The following is a 20179-nucleotide window of genomic DNA, read 5'->3' on the forward strand; positions in this document are numbered from 1 at the left end:
ATCCACTTGCCCAAGGGTGGAGGGGAGGAGCCCTAGCGTGGCCCCTGGGGATGGGCCACGCCCAGGTGGAAGGCTTAGGGTCTGGAGGAGTGAGGTGGGAAGTCTAACTTCAAAGGAGAATGACAGCAGCACAGGGGAAGAGGAGATACCTGGGGCCAAGAGGAAAGGGAAGCACTCACTGGCTAAACAAGGAGGGGAGGTCCTTCAGCTAAAGCTGTGCTACTGTCACCGTGCCCAGTGCATGGCCCACTGCAGGGCCCGAGCACAGCTCCAGCCGTCTGGGCTCAGGGGGAGAGTGAGATGGAGCGTCTGGATGGGAGGGAACCTAAGAAGCTGTCTGTAGGGGAAGACTAGAGTGGGGGGCGAGGCTTCTGCCCTCTGCCCGCCTGCTTAGCTTCATTCCAGCTACCTCCTCTTTCATGCCAGGGCCCCACCCCTACCCCCACGTTTCACACTCTCATGAAGAAGCTGGTGAGGTGGGCGTGAATCAGCCCCAGCAAGAGACCTGTCATACAGGTTTTGGGGCTGGAAGACAGATGTGTGGGAAACCTGCTGGGCACCCTACACCCAGCTGTTCCTCTCATTCTTTGCTGCCCTGTGTTGGCCTTGTAAGAGACATGGAGCAGGGTGATGATGACTCTGCTGTCCTTGAGAAGCAAAGGGGCACAAGGTTTATAACCACCCTCACCTGATACAGAGCACACACATACACACACACATACACACACACATATACACACACATACACACACACACACACACACACACACACACCTCCTTCTTAGGGCCAGTGAGATGGCTAAGCCACCAAGCCTGCCACCCTGAGTTTGATCCCCAAGATGCACATGGTAGAAGGAGAGAACTCACTGCCTCAAGTTATCCTGGTCACCACACGTGGCATGCACACATCCATAAATTAAGAAACAAACAGGTAAATAAATAAATGTGATTTATCCTTGAAAAGAAAGACAGTTTGGAGAGATGGCTCTGCAGTTAAGAGCACTACCACTCCTCAGGAAGGCCTGAGCTTGGTTCAGAGTGTCTACATCATCAGCACACTGCTGTAACTCCAGTGCCAGGGGATCTGGCGCCCTCTTCTGGCCTCTGAGAGCACCTTTATACACATGGCAGACACACACAGACATAGCCACACGTAAGCAATACATCTTAAGAAAGAAAGAAAACAAAATTCCCTTTTGTGGGACAGAGATGGGAAATCAAGAAGAACACAGGTAATATATATATATATATATATATATATATAGTCCTGACAGGGGAAGGATCCCAGAGTCCCCTTCAAGGAAGAAGTAGGGAGAGAGCCCAAACCCCATGAGAACGCTGCATCTGGTCACATCACAGAAGCCTCATCCTTTGAGACTAGTTTTGGAAGAAAAAAAAAAATCCAGCTCAGTTCTTGTGATGTTGCCCCAAATCCTACAAACTGGCAAAGTGAGGGTTCCCATGTATCTGAAGTCTGACTCATGCCTCAGTTTCCAGTAAAATATACATGTGAGGCCCTAAGGGACAACCAGTTTGTTCCTAGGTCAGCAAATATGCTTGGTTAGCAAACAGGGAAGCAGGGGAACACTGGCACAGAGAGACAGAATGGCTTGGAAGCACAATGAGAGAGAATGATCTAGGCCAGGAGGTGGTGGTGCAAACCTTTAATCCAGCACTCAGGAGGCAAAGGCAAGAGGATCTCTGAGTTCAAGGCCAGCCTGGTCTACACAGTGAGGTCCAAGACAGCCAGAGCTACATAACAAGACCCTGTCTCAAAAAACCACACACACACACACACACACACACACACACACGCACGCACGCACGCACGCACGCACACGCACACACACACGGATGGTCTAAAGGCTATAGATATAAGCCTCAAACCTCTTGAACATATATAGAATTGAGTATTTGTGAGGGGAGCTTACGAGATGGCTCACCCTGCTAAATGATTTTTATACAGGCAAAAGGACTTGAGTTCAGATTCCCAGCAACCACATAAAAGCCAGGTGTGGCCACAGTTGTCTATAATCCTAGTACTGGGGACTGGTAGGGGGCAGAGAGAGGAGGTCTTGTAGCTTGACTAGTTAGTCAGTAAGTTCCCAACCCAGTAAGAGACCCTGTCTCGGGGGCTGGAGAGATGGCTCAGAGGTTAAGAGCACTGACTGTTCTTCCAGAGGTCCTGAGTTCAATTCCCAGCAACCACATGGTGGCTTACAACCATCTGTAATGAGATCTGGCACCTTCGTCTGGCCTGCAGGCATACATGGAGGCAGATTGTTGTATACATAATAAATAAATAAAATTAAAAAATAATAAATAAAATTAATTAAAATAAATAAAATTAATTTAAAAATAAAAAAAAAGAGACCCTGTCTCAAAAATAAGGTGGAGGGGTCTGATGAGGTGGCTCAGTGAGTTGGACCACTTGCCACTAAACCTGAGGGCCCGAGTTTGATCCACAACACCCACATGGTAGAAGGGAGTAACAAACTTCTGCAGGTTGTCCTCTGACACAGGGTGCTCATAATACCCCACCCCCACTCCCCCTCTAAGTAAATAAATGTAACAAAAACAATAATAATAAATAAGGCAGAGAACAGTGCAGGAAGACACTAGATTCAATCCCTGGCCTCTATTTGACAGAGTTCACTACAAGTACATATGTGTGAACACACATTTACACACATACAGAAAAAAAATTTAGGATCCTTTTGAGTAGAGCTGAAAGACTATGGTCATCTCCTTCTCAAGTTCCCATTAATGAAACTTGACAGCGTCAGGAGGCTCTCAGACCCCAGGGCTCAGTGGCCTCCAATGAGGCCCCTCCACGGAAGCAGTATTAACACCCAGTCCTTGCCCACCAGCCAGTGCTAAGTGCAGCCTGCAAAGTGAAAGCAAGCATCCAACTTTGCCCCCTTTCCCCGAGTACCAGGAGGCCCCGTGGATCACCTGCCTCAGCTTGGCACCAGGGAGGAATCAGGACAGCTGAGGGTCTAAGATGTGGCCAGAAGAAGGCCAACCTGTACAGGCCTGTTCCTGCCTCAGATGTGTCTGGGAACCTGGGAACTGGCTTAGAGCGCCACTCCCAGTACCAGCCAGCAGCGGTCCAGCCTGCTAGAGGGGTAGGTAGGAGCTCACAGAAAGGCCTGGGTGTGAACTAGCCACTGAGCAGCTAAAGGAATGGTTTTGGCTGCAGGCAGTCCAGCAGGCTGCCTCTGAATCTCAGAAAAGGGGCGTGCGCATGTATGCGTGTGTGTGTGTGTGTGTGTGTGTGTGTGTGGGTGTGGGTGTGCGTGTGCTGGAGGGTGACCAGAGAGAAAGGAGGGGAGCCAGATGTCATAGACAAAGACCAGAGCAGAAAAATGACACCAAACGGTGGGAACAAACACAGAATACAGAGAGAAAGGAAAAACAGGACCAGAAACCAAAAAAGGGCAGAAGGGACTTTGAGGACCCAAGGGAAAAAGAGAAAGCCAAGGACATTAGAGACTAAGATGAGACACAGGGAGCGAGGGTCAGGAAAAATCAGGACCTTACTCAACCTGCAGACAAGGAAAATGTATGTTTCTCCCTCCACCTCACACTGTGCAAGAGGCTTTGTGACCGGGGTGCCTGTCTTCTCTGCTGACAGAGGAACACATCTGTGACTCTTTCTCTGGCCGCCGCTGCCCTTCCTCCATGACAATTTCCTGCGCACTTTTGAACACAGCCTATCCAATCTTTTTAGCTAGGGGAGAGGTGGGCAAGGCTCCCTGCCTATGGGAAGACTGTTCCTGGACCCTTTGGTATGGACCCAGGGCCAGGTATGCCTGCCTTTTATGCTACACATTCCATTTAGATGAGGAATTTGACCTGTGGGCAGGTTGTGGTGGCTCAGCTCACTAGTCCTTACTTGCTCTTGTGCACCCTGGTAGCACTCTGGAGTACTCTTCCTACTACCCCTGGCTTTCCTCAGCCCCTCCCTCCAAGCCCAGCCCCCTCCTTCCAAGCCCAGCCCTCTCCTTCCAAGCCCAGCCCTCTCCTTCCAAGCCCAGCCCCCTCCCTCCAAGCCCAGCTCTCTTCCTCCAAGCCCAGCCCCCTCCCTCCAAGCCCAGCCCACTCCGTTCTGACACCACCGAAGTTTCAGAGTCCTGAACCAGTCAGCTATCCTGGCAAGAAAGTAAAGTTTGCTAAAACTAGAATATCTACACCCTAGTTTCTGTCTGAGAATGGGGAGCCATCTGACTAGGGCCACCAGGAAGCGAACACCTGGCTGCCCCCCTGTGCACAACTTACCCGACTCAGGCCCATGCAGCAGCTGCTCTTCTCCAGGTCCAGGGACTCGAGCAGCTCCTCCACAGCCTGAGGAGAGAAAGACCGCCATCAGGTCCGATAGGCTCTCCCCATCTCCACTTCCTGGGCCCTCCCTGGCTCCTCCTAGAAACCCCATCACTTCTTCCATGAGCCCCTCAGGTAGGTTTCCATGATGCCAGCCACTGTGTCCACTCTGGGGGCCAGAGGTAACCAGAAGAGGAACAGATGGTGTTGTTGGAGAGTATGACAGGTAGGTGTAGCACATAAAAAAGGCATGGAAGTCAGTCGGGGGTGGGGACCCAGAGGAGGACTGCCTTACCCGAGAATGTAACTACCAGTTACGCCTCCAACTAGAGCAAAGGCCTGGGGTCACGAGAGGAGAGTACATGATGCAAGAGGGAGGGGTGGGGATTAGAGTACAACCAAGGAGTGGGAGCCTGGTGTGCTGGGAACTCGGCACAGTCCTCTCAGGAAGGGGCAGAGATACATCTGAAAAGGTCAGTCACAAGAGCAGGGAATACATGAGAAGAACAGGCTTGAGGGCAAGAGAATGAATGGTCTGCATGAGCTCAGTCTGGGGTAAGAGGACACAGGAAAATCCAGAAGGCAGTGAGAGAAGCTGCACTCGGAGTGCAGGAGAAGGAGGGTCTGGCTGAGGCGCTGATCTGGGTCAATCAGTGTCTGTGTGGTAACTGAAGTGATGGGTGTCAATGAGGTTGTCCAGGAAGAGAGAGAAGAAAAAAACAGAGTCACAGACAGAGTACTGAGGAATGAGATCTTTACTGAAGCAGGGAGAGGAGAGGAACAGCACGGTGGCAGATGAGGCAAGCAGGAGACACTTCAAAATACCAGTAAAGTCGTATGTCAAGAACTCAAGGAACAGCCAGGCAGGTGGCACATACATTTACTCCCAGCACTTGGGAGGTAGAGGCAGATGGATCTCTGTGAGTTCTAGGCCAGCCTGGTCTACAGAGTGAGTTCCAGGAGACTCAGAACTATATAGTGAGACCCTGACTTTAAAAAACAATGCGACTGGAGAGACGGCTCAGTGGGTAAGAGCACTGGCTGCCCTTCCAGAGCACCTGGGTTCCATTCCCACCTACATGGCAGCTCAAAACTGTCTGTAACTCTAGTTCCAGGGGATCTTACGCCTTCTTCTGTCCTCCATGGACGTCTGGCATGCAAATCGTGCACATGCATACATACAGGCAAAACAAACACATAAAAATCAATAAATCATTTTTTTTTAAAAAAATTCAAGGAACAGAGCTGGAGAGATGGCTCAGAGGTTAAGGGCACTGGCTGCAGTTCCAGAGGTCATGAGTTCAATTCCCAGCAACCACATGGTGGCTCACAATCATTGGTAATGAGATCTGGCGCCCTCTTCTGGCCTGCAGGCATACGTGCAGACAGAACACTATACATAATAAATAAACTTAAAAAAATTTTCAAGGAACAGAGGATCGAAAAATACCCAGTGGCTCTGACAACACAGAGGTAACAGGGAGACCAGCCCCAGGGTACCAGGGTGGAGAACAGGATGCTGAGGTGGAAGAACAAAAGGCAACAGAGCAGGAGCTGGGGGCAGGCAGATATGGGTGGTCTCAGGCTAGAGAGCATGGACTGGACAAAGAGCCTCTTTCGGGCGGAAGCTACTCTCTATGGAACCGTTCTAACAGAGAAAAGAGGCAGGAGGGAATGGATTCTAAGCCATGAAGGAAGGAACTGCCCCAAAATGGCTCACTTCCACCCTGTTCCCACCAAGGCAGGATGGGGGAATGGGAAGAAGGAGGAAGATGAAGATGGTAGAAGAAGCTAGACCCTTGGTTTCAGTAGTTCAGAGTCAAGGTCAGCTGCTGGGAGGATAACCTGGGAAGGCAGGGGAGGGAAGGGGAGGGTAAGGAAGGGTAGGGTAGGGTAGGGAAGGGTAGGAGACTGGAGGAGAAAGGTGGTGATTGGATAGCAGGCCAGGAGCTTGGTGATGTGGCCATACAAGGAAGGACACACAGAAGACTTAGGCCATGCTAAGGGCCCACCTAAGGTTGAAGACCACAAGCCTGTAGGAATTCAAGTCTAGAGTTGTATAGCTTCTTTCCATAACCCTTGGGAGTCTAATATGAACAGCGCAGCCACCCAAGGGCTGGCCCTTCAGGGTAGGGGTAAGACAGATGTGGAGGTTCAGGAGAACGGAGGGATGAAGGCTAAGTGCTAAGTAGGTTGGGCCATGGCGTCAAGGCTATAGAGTAAATCATGGAACAGAGAACAGATTGGGTCTTGACTTACAAGGTCTCCCTGAGTCCAACAGCAAACTACCTGAGCAGGGGACACTACAGGTAGCATGTTGTGATCAGAGAGATTCACGCAGAAATGACAGTTTGGGAAGGACAGCATTTCCAGGGAGACAAGCACAGCCTGTTGCCGTGAGAGGGAAGCTGGGATGGAAGTCAGGCCAAGGAGGAGCAAGAAGGTGGGTTGCTAACAGGCTTGAGACCACAGAAATCTTTATGGCTTCCATGAATGCTTGTCTGTGAGTCAGAGGCAAGGGGTAGAAGAAGCAGGGGCAGACTAGGCAATGTTGTGGGCTTTCCTTCCCCAGGCTACACAGTGCCCTCCCTTCAGGGAAGCCTCCTAAGGACTGAGGTGCTCTCAGAGTCAAGCTGAAAGCCGGAGACAGTGCGCAGCAGAGGAGGTCTCCTCTATTCAAGGAGCCTTTGGCTGCCTGGGGGTTGAGGTGGCAGTGTAAAGTGATAGAGACACCTTCTACAGTCATGGCTTCGTCATTCTTGACTGTAAGAGGCCCACAGATGTATGCTCCGGCACCAAAGTAGTCTTGCCATCTCAGCCTTCTCCCAGGAAGGAAGCTTGCCCAGCCCTAGAGAGCTTCCTGCTCAGGAACCAGATAACACCGTGGAAGCTGAGGCTGAAGGACCCAGATGCCATCAGCGGGATACCCCAAACATAAATCCTAGTCATCTACTTGGAAGGCTCTGCCATGTTAACTCAGTGTGACTGTCTGGCTTCCTAAAAGCACAGACACCCAAATCTTTGACCTCCAATAAGAGTGGCTCCTCCCCAGTCCTTGCAGCTCATGATCTCATGTGGCAGCCATTGTCACACTGCCACAGTGTTGTGTCTCTGCCCTAGCCCTGGTTGGCTGGAACCCTGTGACCTTGAGCAAGAGCCGGCCTGCGAAGTCTAGGAAAGAGAGGCAGAGGGCTCTGAGTGAGTGAGGGGTCTGCAGAGATCCTGGAGCCCCGAACCTACCCGCTTCTCATCCACCACTATGTAGTTGCGCCCATGCTTCTTGGTCAGGTGTGGAGCAAGGACATCAAAGCGACGGCGGAACTCAGAGAACACCATGTGGTCTGGGTAACCTGGAGAGAGAACCAGAGGCAGATCCATCAACACCTTGCTTGACCGGGTGGGGGTGGAGGGGTGGGACAGGGAGGCCCAGAAAGGACAGGCCATCAGAGCTGTTCTACAATAGGCTATGAAGGCTTTAGCTCAGGATAGAGCATGGGTGTGGCCTCAGGTTCCATTCTCCACATCACACACAAAATGCATACAAATATAGATAGATAGATGATAGATGGATAGAGACAGATAGAAATAATATGGCTTAGAAGTGGCCACATAAGCAGGGCGGTGGTGGCGCACGCCTTTAATCCCAGCACTCTGGAGGCAGAGGCAGGCGGATCTCTGTGAGTTCGAGACCAGCCTGGTCTACAAGACCTAGTTCCAGGACAGGCTCTAGAAACTACAGGGAAACCCTGTCTCGAAAAACCAAAAAAAAAAAAAAAAAAAAAAGAAAAAAAGAAGTGGCCACATAGCTGTAAAGAGCTGGGTCTGGATTCCAGGCCAGCCCCCACATTTTCCTTTAACTACCCCCTGACATCCTATTGCTTTTCCTTATTGAGTCTCCAAGGTTTCAGTCTCTGCACTGTCACACAGTCATGGCGTGGGAGGATAGAAAGCAGAAACAGAAGTCACCCAGACTTCCCAGCTGTCCCCATATCAGCTGTCCTCCCTGGTCTTCATTTGGAGATCTTACTGAGTGGGGGTTCCCTTCTCTATCATGAGCTAAAACACACCCCAGGCCCACTTCCCCTTTAAACAGGGACCCTGGACCTTATTCCACATGGCACTCCTGGAGACCAAGTCAGGAAATATATACTAAGTAGAGCTTGGCTCACTTGGCAAATGCTCAGAGGAATGGGATTTCCCTGTCTCCTGTCAGAGCAGGGTCACAGAAAGGACTCCCTCCTTGCCCTACCTTGACCTTAACCTGAAGGCTAAATGACCAAGAACCCTGAAATTCTCCTTTCCTAAAGTGTGTCTGGACTTGATGTCAAGGGTAGGGCGAGATGGCTTCTGGCTTGGAACACGGTCAGAATAGTGGACAGCAGGAAGTGACCCCAATGGTACTGATCTCACCAGGGTCCACAGTGGAGGGCCAAAAGGGCCACTCCTCCAGATTACAGCACTTCCAGATAGACAGGGCTCTTAAATACAACCGCTTCAGCTTCCAGCCAAGGAAACTGAGGCCTGAGATTGGAGCCATTCGGTTGCGGTCAGAGGCAGAAGTGGAGTTCACACCTAGGCCACTGACAGCCAGCTGAGGGCTTGCTCTGGCCAGCCAGCTCTGGGAAACTCTCCAGCTGGGAGATGAGGCTGATGTATGTGCCTGATAATTGCAAGAGGAGGCGGGGGCTGCTGAGGGGCCAAGACAAAGTGAGCTATTGATTGTATCTGAATTGCAATTAAATTGATGGGCCAGGATAGCAGTCTGGACGCCTGGCATCTTAATTAATCATCAGCGCTATCGATGGCGGCTGGGGGCCGGGGGAGGGGGAAGCTGCTGCCGTTGCCCTCATCGATCTGCTTGTTTGAGTAAAGCACATTGATTTTGGTTCAGAGCGGTAACAATCTGGTTTTGAAATAATAAACACCAACTCCATATCAAGACGTGGGGACAGATCGATGATTTATTTAGGACTGTGTAGGGAGCCTGCTTCCTGGCTTTCGCTGCTGAGGAAAAGTGAGGGTATCCATGGGGATACCTTAAGGGAACCCGGCTGCAGGTAGGTAGGACCCGGCCTGCACTTCTCGCTGAGAGGGAGGGAAAAAGAGAACAGAAACCTGGTACTTCCTTACTTCAGCTCCAGAGGCTTGATGAGCCAGCCTGCCTGGCTGGCATCTAGCTCTGCTGCTGGGTGACCCTGGGCATGCTCCTTCACTTCTACGAACCTCGCTTCCTTATTCAGGGTTGATAATAGTCACCACCTCGTGAGGTGGCTGTGAATTAATGAGTAAAAAGCTGGGAACAGCACCTGGCGAGCCGTAAAGACTGAATGGATGACAACTGCTACTGTCATCCTTGTCCCCTCCAGGAGGATTAAAGGACCCAGCTGACCTTTCTTGGGAATTTTAAGTACTTCTAAGAGATTTAGCACCTGTTTTCCCCTTGGGTAGATGGCACTGAAAGAGCACTGAGTCCTTCTGTCTGCGGCTACTGGCAGAGCTGACCCGCCCACACTAGGGATGATGGGCAAGAAGAGCTATGGGAACAAATGATAGGGCGTTTGAGACGGAGTGTGTGTGTCCGTCTGTGTGTCTACGCACACGCACACACACACACACACACACACACACACAAACACGCAGGAGTAGGACTTGAATGAGAAAGGGAAAAGAAGAGGAGTCCCAAAGTAGACTGGACTAAAAGCAACAGGTTGGGCTGGGACTAGGGAGAAGAAAGATCTCCAGCTAGTCCCTAGAGAGGATGGCAGCAGGGTGGCACCTGCCAGCTCAAGAAAGGGCACCAGAGCCTGGTGGAGGGGGAAGGTGCCTCACCTTGGCGGTACATGCGTATTGCGTCAAGCAGGCGGGATCCCCGAAGCTGGGCACGAAGCAGGGACACATCCAGTTGCAGCAGCCCAGCCTCACAGGGGTCTCCTGGGGGAAGGTCCAGCTCACTGCTGCTGCTAACTCGGCGGGAAGAGGCAGCTCGGGGTTCCCCGGGCAAGCCCTCAGCCACAGGCAGGAAGCAGTGTATGAAGTGCATCTTGGACCTCTTGATGGTGTCAATGAGGGCATCCTGCCAAAGGGAAAGGACCACCCTCAGTGCCCCCATGTCTGTGTCCCAGAAAGCTGGCATCTCTACCCCTGCTAGGACATTGCTAAGCCTGGACAGCTCTGCCCTCCTCAGGCATGGCTGGCCAGTCTTAGTAGCTGCACTAAAAAGGCAATCCCACCAGCAGGGATCAAAGCAGATGGATCTGGGTGGGCAGGGACGCCATGAGTGTGCCGTGCCGACCTGCCAGCAGAAGGAGACCTGGGACCTCGTTGGACGCTCACCACTTGCAGCTTAATCTGTATGCACAGTGACTTCTTCTTGACAGCGGCCATGCCAGTGGTAAAGGTTTTCCTCATGCTAGTCGCCCGGCGCAAGGCCAGCTGGGAGCCACCCTCCAGGCCCGCGATGGAGCCTGAGAGCACCGTGGCACTGCCTGCCCGGCCTAGAAACAAGTTGCTGATCATCTTTCTGCAGGGGGAGGAAGACCAGAAAAGGAGTTAGAACACTGGGCAATAGAAACTGCACCCACCCAACCCCCACCCACAATATGGCCGAGGCCAGGTGTCTGGGCCATCTTTGCTGGGGCGGTATGTCCTAAACCTACAACAAAACTAGAAGAGAAAACCCAAGATAGACAGAGGCCATGCAGGCAAGGATTGGGCAGTGGCAGCAATCCACTCCTCTTCCTCACCAGCGAGGGCAGAGAGGGAGTCTAATATTCATTTCAGTGTACTACATAATTAGACTATGTGTTTCATCTCTTGTTCATTACCTCTCCCACTAGAATGTAAACCCCACAGGGCAGGGGTGTCTGATCTCTTCACAGCTAACGGCCTAGCACCTACAGAGGGCGTAGCTCCTAATCTGACATAAATGAATAGGTGCCAGGGCTTATGTGATTTATGGGGTTTAAAGTTATTCTTGGCTTTTTAAATTTTGTTGAGGGGTCTGAAGAGAGAGCTCGGTAGTTCAGAGTGCTGACCGCTCTTGCAGAGGATCCAAGTTCAGTTCCCAGCACCCATGTTAGAAGGCTCAGAACCGTCTGCAACTCCAGCTCTGGGGAATCTGGTGCCCTTTTCTGGCCTCCACAAGCACCTGCCATCCTCCTCCCCCTCATATATATAAAACTGAAAAACAAAATCTTTTAAAAATGTAGCCAAGGACGACTTGAACTTCTGACTCCCCTGCTTCTAGTTTCTGAGTGCCGCGGTTATAGGTGTGTGCCACCAAATTTGCCAACTGTGGTGTTTCGGCTTTCTCTGAAGAGAGCAAGGAGGGAGCTGTTCACACTGAAGACTACAGGCCCCTCTAAGGGTGTGTCTCCCATCCCTATCTCTGCAGGTGATTCCTGTGTCTTCAAGGCCACGTGGCCCTGACTGTTGTCTCTGACACATCGCCAGAGGAAGGGAGCCAGACAACAGTTGTGGGGACAAGATATGAGATGGTCTTACTTCTGGGAATCCTGCAGGAGCCGGGATGCATTCTGGGTAGCTGGGTTCTGTTTGGTATAGTTCAGCCAGCCAGTCGCATTGTACTCCACCCAGTTGGTACCATGGCTGTGACCCAGGAGAAAGTGCCGTGGTTTGCTGCTGCGCAGTAGAGAACTCTGGCCTGAGGGTGCATGAAGCCAAGTTCAGGTCACCAGGGCACAGAGTGCCGTGCCACCTGGCTCTTTCAAAGCAGGAAGGCTGTCACTCTAGGCATCACCTACCTTTTTTGTCACCTTCCTGGGGGCCATAATAGGAGAAAAGACGGTCGAGGAGAGCATCCTCGGTGGCACCCGGCACCAGCGCCTCCTCTTCCAGCAGCCATAGTAGTCCCCTTGCCTCATCAGCATGGGCCAGTGAGCGGACCTAGGACAGGAGTCCATGTGGGGTTGTGCAAAGGAAACGCTCCCTCCCAACAAAACAACATGGATAGCTATAGTCACACTTGCTTGAATTTGAAGTGTGGCGCTGGCTGCTCACTACTGACACCTTGTGGAATAGATGGTCATAGAAACCAGCTGAGAAAGAACTCTAAGAACTCACTACAAAAGAAGATTGCTGGGACTTGGGGTCCAAAGGTACCCAGAACTAAAGTTCCTTCTGATTTATACTCATATTTAGAGCTTCCCCTCAATTGTTACCCCCTCAGAGGTCACAGGAGCGAGGCCAGCCCCATGCCTCACTTCCCAGTAGCTTTAGCTGCTGTACAAAGTCTACGTACAGCAAAATCTCAAAGGAGGCTTTCTCTGTTTGGTTTGAAATAGGGTCTGACTAGTGGAGCAGACTGGCCTTGAACTCACAGAGATCCGCCAGAGTGCTGGGATTAAAGGCGTGCACCACGATCACCTAGCTCAAAGAAGGCTTAATAAACAATGGCTGTGGGACTAGCACTGGTCCCCATCGGGAGAACTCAGAGTGCCCAGATTGCTGCTGGCTATAAACTCAAGGACCAAAGCCCCAAGGCAGGTGACTCTTCATGGAGATTGTGGACAACAGAAGCAGAATGGGGGGAAGCAAGGTGTGTCCCCATCTGAAGGGAATGACTAACTGCCACTCAAGCAGACTACCGTCCCGGAAAAACACAACTAGTGAGTGTTAGTAAATATTCTCTCTGCTGTGTGCGTCTCTCACTCGTGTGTGAGCACGTGTGCACATGCATGTGGAGTCCAGAGGTTAAGGATGATGTCTTCCTCAACTTGTCTCTACCTCACATATCGAGACAGGTCTCTTGCTTGAACTTACCAATAATTTGGCTAGTTTGGCTGTCTTTGCCTCCTGCGTGAATTCCAATTCTCATGCTTACACATCAAAGAACTTTACCCAGTGAGCTACCTCCACGCCTCTGAGTCTTTGGTTTTTCAATAGAAGGTGGAATTCTGCATCCTAATACCCCATAAAGACCTAGTAAACTAGCCCTGTGGCCACATCTGGCCTGAAGGTGCCTCTGTGTGTGTGTGTGTGTGTGTGTCTCTCTCTCTCTCTCTCTCTCTGTGTGTCTCTGTGTGTGTGTATATGTGTGTGTGTATCTCCCTTATCTTCTTCTTTTTTTTTTTTTTTTCCAAGACAGGGTTTCTCTGCAGCTTTTTTAGAGCCTGTCCTGGACCTAGCTCTTGTAGACCAGGCTGGCCTCTAACTCACAGAGATCCGCCTGCCTCTGCTTCCCGAGTGCTGGGATTAAAGGCGTGCGCCACCACCGCCCGGCCTCCCTTATCTTCTTTAGACAAGAAGAATTGCCCACACCCCATGCTTACTTGGCTTTTATGGCCTGGCAGACAAGAAAAATAAGAGAAGTGCTATTTTTCCCTCTCTTTGATCTACTGCCTATATCTTCTCCCCACAGGAGTGACTCCCAGAAGGCCAGTGGGTGGGGACAGTACTCTAATATCTAGAGATGAGTGGCTGGAAGGAGTGACATGGTATGTGGCACTGGAGACCTCCTCCTCCCCAGAACCATCAAATACCTAAGAGCAAGCAGGATGACTGATTCACAGCCTAACACATGTCTGCCCCCTAGTGCTCATGAGACACAAGGACAACTTCCTTCCATCTGAAGATGGCAAAGGCTCTGCAGGGAGACCACCCCAGGAGCCTGGTGATGGGGACAGGAAATGCATCTTCCCCGGAGAGCCTCTTGGCGCTTTAAGCATTTGTGCCCATCTTGTGCTAGTCCAGCAGGCAACAAGGACCACCTAGAGGGATCCTCAGCCAAACCCAAGCTCTGCTGCTTCCCAAAAAGCACAGGCTGCAAATCCCCAAACTGAAGACAATCACCAAATGCCAAGTGCTCATTGGGCCAGGCAGTGTCTCAGGCAAAAGATGTCCAAGATACCAGTATAAAAAGTGACAGCATGTTCCCAGAGGTGAGGGATGAGGGCCGACATCCTTGTCATTTTAAATTTGACAATGTTTCCCTGTTTGAGGGTGCTGCTGCCTCCTCTCCCGGGCCCTGGTGGACTATGGGAGGCAATGATTATATCCTCTGGATTTGGATTCTCACCCCACATCCACTCCACAGCAGCAGACATAAGGGCTTGGGCAGATACATGGCTCAGTCAGGCTCAGGACAGGGTCTGAGCCTCAGGTCGCAAGAGAGGAAGAACATTTTCTTGTTTGGCTGGGACTCTGGATTATGGTTCCCCACTCACTAGGCAGGAGAGTGTGCCACTTCCCAGACAGACTGAGTGCCCACGGGTAGAGCCCTGTAGTTGTGCAGTGCATGATATGTGGGTGTGACCCTTCCTCAGCCCACAGTGGCAACTCCAGCAAGCAGCTCAGTTGCCAGATGAGTAGGAAAGAGTTGAGGCTAGCCCAGGCTTTCCTGGCATTCCTACCAGGCCCTGGTGGGAAGTTTGGTCCACAGCAGCCACCGAGTCATCTGCGGCTGGCTCCAAGTCATCAAACGCCAGTTCGATGTTCTCCTAGGAAGGAAGATGCAATAATAATACTCAAGGGGATACAGAGCAGGCTGGGCAGGGCCTCTGGGGCAAATCCAATGCCTCATCTCCATGCAGGAGCCCCCTAAACTATCCCAAAGGACAAATTACTCACTGCCTCCCAAGGTAGTGCTCAGTATTTTTTGACAGCTAAAATTCTCATAGTCTCCTCTTATGCTAAACCGCAGTCACACACTGATGCTATTTGCAGCAGTTGATTTGGCAATGCAGAATAAGCCTTCTCTCCATTTCACACAATCATCCTTAGAACTCATGAAGACAGTCACATCCTTCCTCTGGGGGCTTCTTTTATTCAAGACAAATACCCTCCTCCACAGGAGGAAGAAATCCCAGAGACCTCTTCGGGAGGGGCTCAACAGCTAGCCACCATCTAAGCCTTAGATTCTAAGAGAGCAGCACAGGGATCTGGGAGAAGAAGTACTCAGGGACACCTTGAGGCAGAAACTGCACTGTGGCAATTCACAGACTGAAAGGGGAGTTATAAAGAGGAAAATGAGACCTCCAAGAGACTTTGAATGTGCCTTCAGCTTCCTGGAGCACAGACTGTCCACAAATTTTTTTTTTTTTAATTTTTCGAGACAGGGTTTCTCTGTGGTTTTGGAGCCTGTCCTGGAACTAGCTCTTGTAGACCAGGCTGGTCTCGAACTCACAGAGATCCGCCTGCCTCTGCCTCCTGAGTGCTAGGATTAAAGGCGTGCACCACCACCACCCGGCCAAAATTCTTACTCTAGGGGGCTGGCGAGATGGCTCAGAGGCTAAGCGCACTGTCTGTTCTTCCAGAGGTCCTGCGTTCAATTCCCAGCATCCACATGGTGGCTCACAACCATCTATAGTGGGATCTGATGCTCTCCTCGAGCATAAAGTTGTACATACATACATACATACATCCACAAAATAAGGGAGGCTAGAGAGCTGGGAATTAGTGTTGTACATGGCCAGATGCCCAGCCCAGGATGCCTTGGCCAGAAGGTGAGCCAGCAGAGGGTTTGGGCAGGGCCCTGATGGCAGCCACCTACCTCCTTGTATCTTTCCAACTCCTGAAGGAAGGTGCGCTCATGGAATAGCCTCTGCAGCCTGTCCTGGGCATAGTTGTGGCACAGCTCCTCGAAGGAGGCTCCACGGGCTGATCCGCCCCTCTCAGGGTTCTGGAAGCCTGGCGTATCCACAATCATCATGGAACACAGCGAGTGCTGGCTGGACTTGAGAGCCCTTAACAGGAAGAGCCTCAGTTAGAGCTGGACAGGGCATTCCCACACGGTGGGCCCCAATTCCCTGCCCCTGCCATGTGGCCAACCCCTTTCCCTACCCAGGGTTCCCTCACCTCTGTGGTGGAAGGCAGCCATGCCTAAGCCACCACACAAGCATCATCCCTACTTTTTATTAAAGCAGAAAGTGGGGTGCCTCTGGGTTCTGTTCAACTTACCTGTTTACCAGGGAGATGAGGAGTGTAAAGAGCTCACTGTAGAGGCCAGATGCCATGCCCTCTAAGCACTCCATGGCACTCAGTTTGGGGCCTGTGGGGCAAGAGGAGCAGCCATAGCTTCAGGCCTTGGGTCCACCCACCTGCCCAGGGATGCTCTCTACCCACAGAGGTAGCTGCCCTGGGGCTCTCCCACTGGAAGCATCTATTCACTCCCCGTTGTGCCTCCCACCTCCGGGAGGGCAACAAGTCCCAGACAAGGCATTTCAGTCCTACTCATTAGTCAAGGGGCCCCAGGTACCTGGGCCCTCTCCCAGGCCGCTCTCCTCGGGGCCCTGGCGGAAGGAGGTGGAACGTTGCAGGGTACCACCTTTAAGTTGGTGCTTAAAAATAGCCGAGGACAGCTCTTCCAGGCTGCAGCCCAGCAGGTATGCAGCTTTCTGGGCCCACTCATGGCGGGCAAACTGCTTGCGTCCAGCTGTGGGGCAATGGGGAGAAGAGAGCTAGCATCTTAGGTACACCTTAGGACAACCAAAACCACTGTGACTTCTGGCAGCCTCACCCCATAGGATGGGGGAGCTGGCATAGTCCTGATAACACTACTTGAGCTCGACATGAGAACAGAACAGCCAGCAGCTGCCAGTTCTTTCAGAGTCCCTTAGGGGAGGAAAGAAGAGAGGTCCTAAAAGAGGCACTGACTCCACAGGCTGCCACTAGAGGGCGCACAATCAGTTGCAATTTAATTCAGGGGTGTATAGCTTGAGTTGGGTGAGGACAGGGTTAGAGGAAGAGGAGGCCCACTCAGCAGGAGCACTAGAGCCTTGTGTGCCTGTAGGGGTTTAGCAAGAAAGAGCAACAGCACCTGTCCCTTCCCCAGATACATTAAGACACGCCCCCCTTGCCCTAAGGGAGACCATAGACACCTTAATGGCTCAACAGAGGGGAGGCAACTGAACCACAGGGAAAAGGGAACAGCCCACACAGACATATGCGCCTGAGCCAACATGTGCCTAATCACAGCAATTAGGGAAAGCTAACAAGAAACAAGGTTTTTACCTTCAGCAGCTTCTGTAAGGCAAAGGACCAGCATGCAGCATGCAAAGAAAAACAGTGTGTTAGCAAACAGTCATCAACTGAGCCTGCCAGGCCATCGGGAAGGGACTGTGGGAGGTAGGGGTTTATGAAGATGAGCAGGCAAGAAAACACGATCACATTTGGCCCTGAGATACAAAAGTACATAGTCTCAGAGGAATGTGTTTGTGGATGTCATCATACTGACAGAGAAAGAGACATACAGAAGATGTCTGACAGTATATGTGGACACACACACACCACATGCACGCACACTTGTGCACACACACTGCGCGCGCACACACACACACCGGGAAATACTGGAAACTTAGGCAAGAATGACGCTAGTCAACACTCAACATATTCCACCTGCAGTCAACTGAGAAGCGTCAGGGGAAACCCGGGTCTGATTCCTAAGAACACGAGAACCTCTCTCAAGACACAATCACATGCCTTTGCTCTCTCTTGCCCTGGAGACTTAACCTGAAGTTGGTGCTTCTCGATGAGGTGTCATCTACAGGTATCATAAACCAGACACCCTGACACTTGTTCCTGCATGCGCCCACAGCCACCAATGCATCCCAACGCCTGCTAAGCAGCCCTCTCTTTCTCACATCTCCAAGAAGACAGCAAAAGCCAGAAGTGTCATCCAGAGCCAGCATCCCCTTTCCCACGGCTGGAGGAAAAGGGGGTGAAGAGCCGCTACCATCGTGGCCCTTCAGCACAATGTCCAAGGAAGAGAACGGTTCTTCCAAGTCAGATTGTACCCAACCATCCACAAGCATGGATCCCGAGTGCAAAAGCTAAAGTCCATCCATCACCGAGTGCCTGCTGCCCCCTAGTGACCTCCACCATGACATGCAGGAGAAAGAGCAGCAACTACCAAACCAGTGAAGATGGGGAAACTGGTCTCAGGAAGCCCCAGGTTCCAGATGTAAAATGGGAAGGAAAAACTGATATTCTGGGGCTCAGTTCCATAGCTAGCAAGCTCTTCTTCTACCCTCAACACAGGGCTTCTCTTTAGACCAGTCCCCCCATGAGAATGAGCCCAGTGCCCAGAAGCCCGGGGAAGCACCAAGACGGTCAAGCAGGTCCCTACACCCCGAGGTACACCAAAGTCAGTTACCGGCTTGCTCCTCAAGGGGCTCTATCAGGGAGGGAATGAGAAGGACAGTCACTCCAGGCACTGCTCCGAGGCAGGACCTTCCATCCCTCAACCCCACACCCTAGCCGCCCACCCTGCTGCTCACTGTGGTCTGTCATGAAGGCCAAGCTCAGGCAATCATGGGCAGAGATGTTTCTCTAGCCTTCAGCTCCGATGTGGAGAACTGAGACAGGGTACAAGCCCAAGTGTGCACGGGGCAGAAGGTTGTCTGGTAACAGCTAAGTGCGTGGGACAAAAAACGAACCACACACATGGGCAGGGACCTCAGAGGCATTCTGGATAACAGGACAGGCTGTCCGTTACCTTTGGTAGCTCCAGCAGCCCCCAGGTGGTAGATGGAAGCCAGGATGAGCCAACAGGCCTTCTGTTCCTCAGGGGAGATGGCCAGCACCTTCATGGCCGCCTGTAGCTTACTGAACTGCTGAGCAGCTTTCTGCGTCTCCTCGGGCTGAGGGTAGACAGAGATGCTGCTTCTGAACCTCTGATGCTTCCCTTCCAGCATCCCCCATACCGCTGGACCCTCTGGGAATGCAGGGCCATGCTGGAACCACCATGGGAACCACCTGCCAATGGAAGCTTCTAGTCCCAGAGCCACCGACTCGGTCCCCACAGCCCAGTTCTCACCTTGGCCAGTGGCACAATTCCAAACACATTGTTCTCAGCCAAGTGGTTCAAATGAAGCTCTGTCCTAGGGGTACAAATGAGGCGTCAGCACGAGACTTGGTCTCCAGGCCAACGCCTTGTCCCTCTCAGGGGCAACAACTAACCACAGCCTCCATCACCCCAGACACCCAGCCAGATCTGCCGCCTTTCCTAACTGGACTGGATACCTCAGCAGACACCAGCCTCCCTAGGAGAAAGGGTGCAGTCAGAACCCTGGGAAGAAGCAGGGAGTCTGCCTGAAGGGCATATCTAGCCAGGCTGGCCCGTGCCTCTGCTGTGAAAGAGGGTGCCTGGAGCCACCTGCTCGGCCTTGAGCATGGAGCCAGTCAGAAGATATATAGGGAAAAACATGGTAGGGAATCCGACAGGGAGCTGAGGGCCAGCTGGAGGGTCCGGGAGGAGGCTTGGCATCCAGACCAGTTCAGATTACAGCAGTTGTGAAATTGCAGGGAGCCATGCCACCTACGTCCAGGTGAACTTCTTCCCCAGACCAGAGATCACTGAACACTGAGGATCCAGCATGACCCCAAGATTTAGAGCCAAGTAAGTCTTAAATGGCAAGGCCTGAGTCTCTATCGTCTCACCATCCCGAAGGCCCAGCTCGGAGCCAGCACACAGCTGGCAATGGACACAGGGCGGGTGGGCCAAAAGGCCCAAAATCCTCGTCAGTGGGCTGGAGTCCAGAGTCCCATTGGAGCACACCATCCATCCCACCTCACCTGAGCGTGCTATCACCACAGGCCAGCAAGTAGTAGAAGACGTTGAAAGTGGCCTCGCTGGCTGGGCGTCGGGCCACACGCAGCTTCTCCAGGAGCATTGTCTGTGGCACAGTGTAGATTAGGAAAAAGGTCACACTCCTCTTACACCTCAGCAGGAGGAGCCAGGCCCTGGCATCCTCTTCCCAGGTGCTCAACCACCTACCACTTCACTCCAAGATCAGAAAAGGTAGAAACCAGAGCCCGGCAAAAGAAGAAGGTCCCCAACTCCCGGAATGGTGTAGGGTAGGCACTACCATGGCCAGCACCCAGGAACCAGCCTTCCTTG

General features: G+C 52.1%; 1 protein-coding gene across 21 annotated transcripts in view; it reads right to left on the reverse strand.

The window, feature by feature from the left end:
• Positions 1-20179, reverse strand: part of Myo18a (myosin XVIIIA) — a 99500-nt gene that overhangs the window by 25125 nt on the left and 54196 nt on the right. For 14 of the 21 annotated variants that reach the window (XM_038325152.2, XM_038325150.2, XM_038325165.2 and 11 more), the window contains 15 exons: positions 19855-19955; positions 19097-19160; positions 18776-18920; positions 18434-18454; positions 17293-17304; positions 16538-16714; positions 16240-16330; positions 15833-16025; positions 14694-14780; positions 12087-12228; positions 11827-11986; positions 10657-10843; positions 10153-10396; positions 7564-7673; positions 4282-4347 (listed from right to left, as the gene is read on the reverse strand). In XM_038325152.2, the coding sequence (XP_038181080.1) occupies positions 4282-4347; positions 7564-7673; positions 10153-10396; positions 10657-10843; positions 11827-11986; positions 12087-12228; positions 14694-14780; positions 15833-16025; positions 16240-16330; positions 16538-16714; positions 17293-17304; positions 18434-18454; positions 18776-18920; positions 19097-19160; positions 19855-19955 (1800 nt within the window). The remainder of the gene's footprint in view (positions 1-4281; positions 4348-7563; positions 7674-10152; positions 10397-10656; positions 10844-11826; positions 11987-12086; positions 12229-14693; positions 14781-15832; positions 16026-16239; positions 16331-16537; positions 16715-17292; positions 17305-18433; positions 18455-18775; positions 18921-19096; positions 19161-19854; positions 19956-20179) is intronic. The other 7 variants (XM_038325168.2, XM_038325166.2, XM_038325163.2 and 4 more) reach the window with 3 other exon arrangements.

Source organism: Arvicola amphibius, chromosome 4 (genome assembly GCF_903992535.2).
Source record: "Arvicola amphibius chromosome 4, mArvAmp1.2, whole genome shotgun sequence".
NCBI classification, from domain to species: Eukaryota; Metazoa; Chordata; class Mammalia; order Rodentia; family Cricetidae; genus Arvicola; species Arvicola amphibius.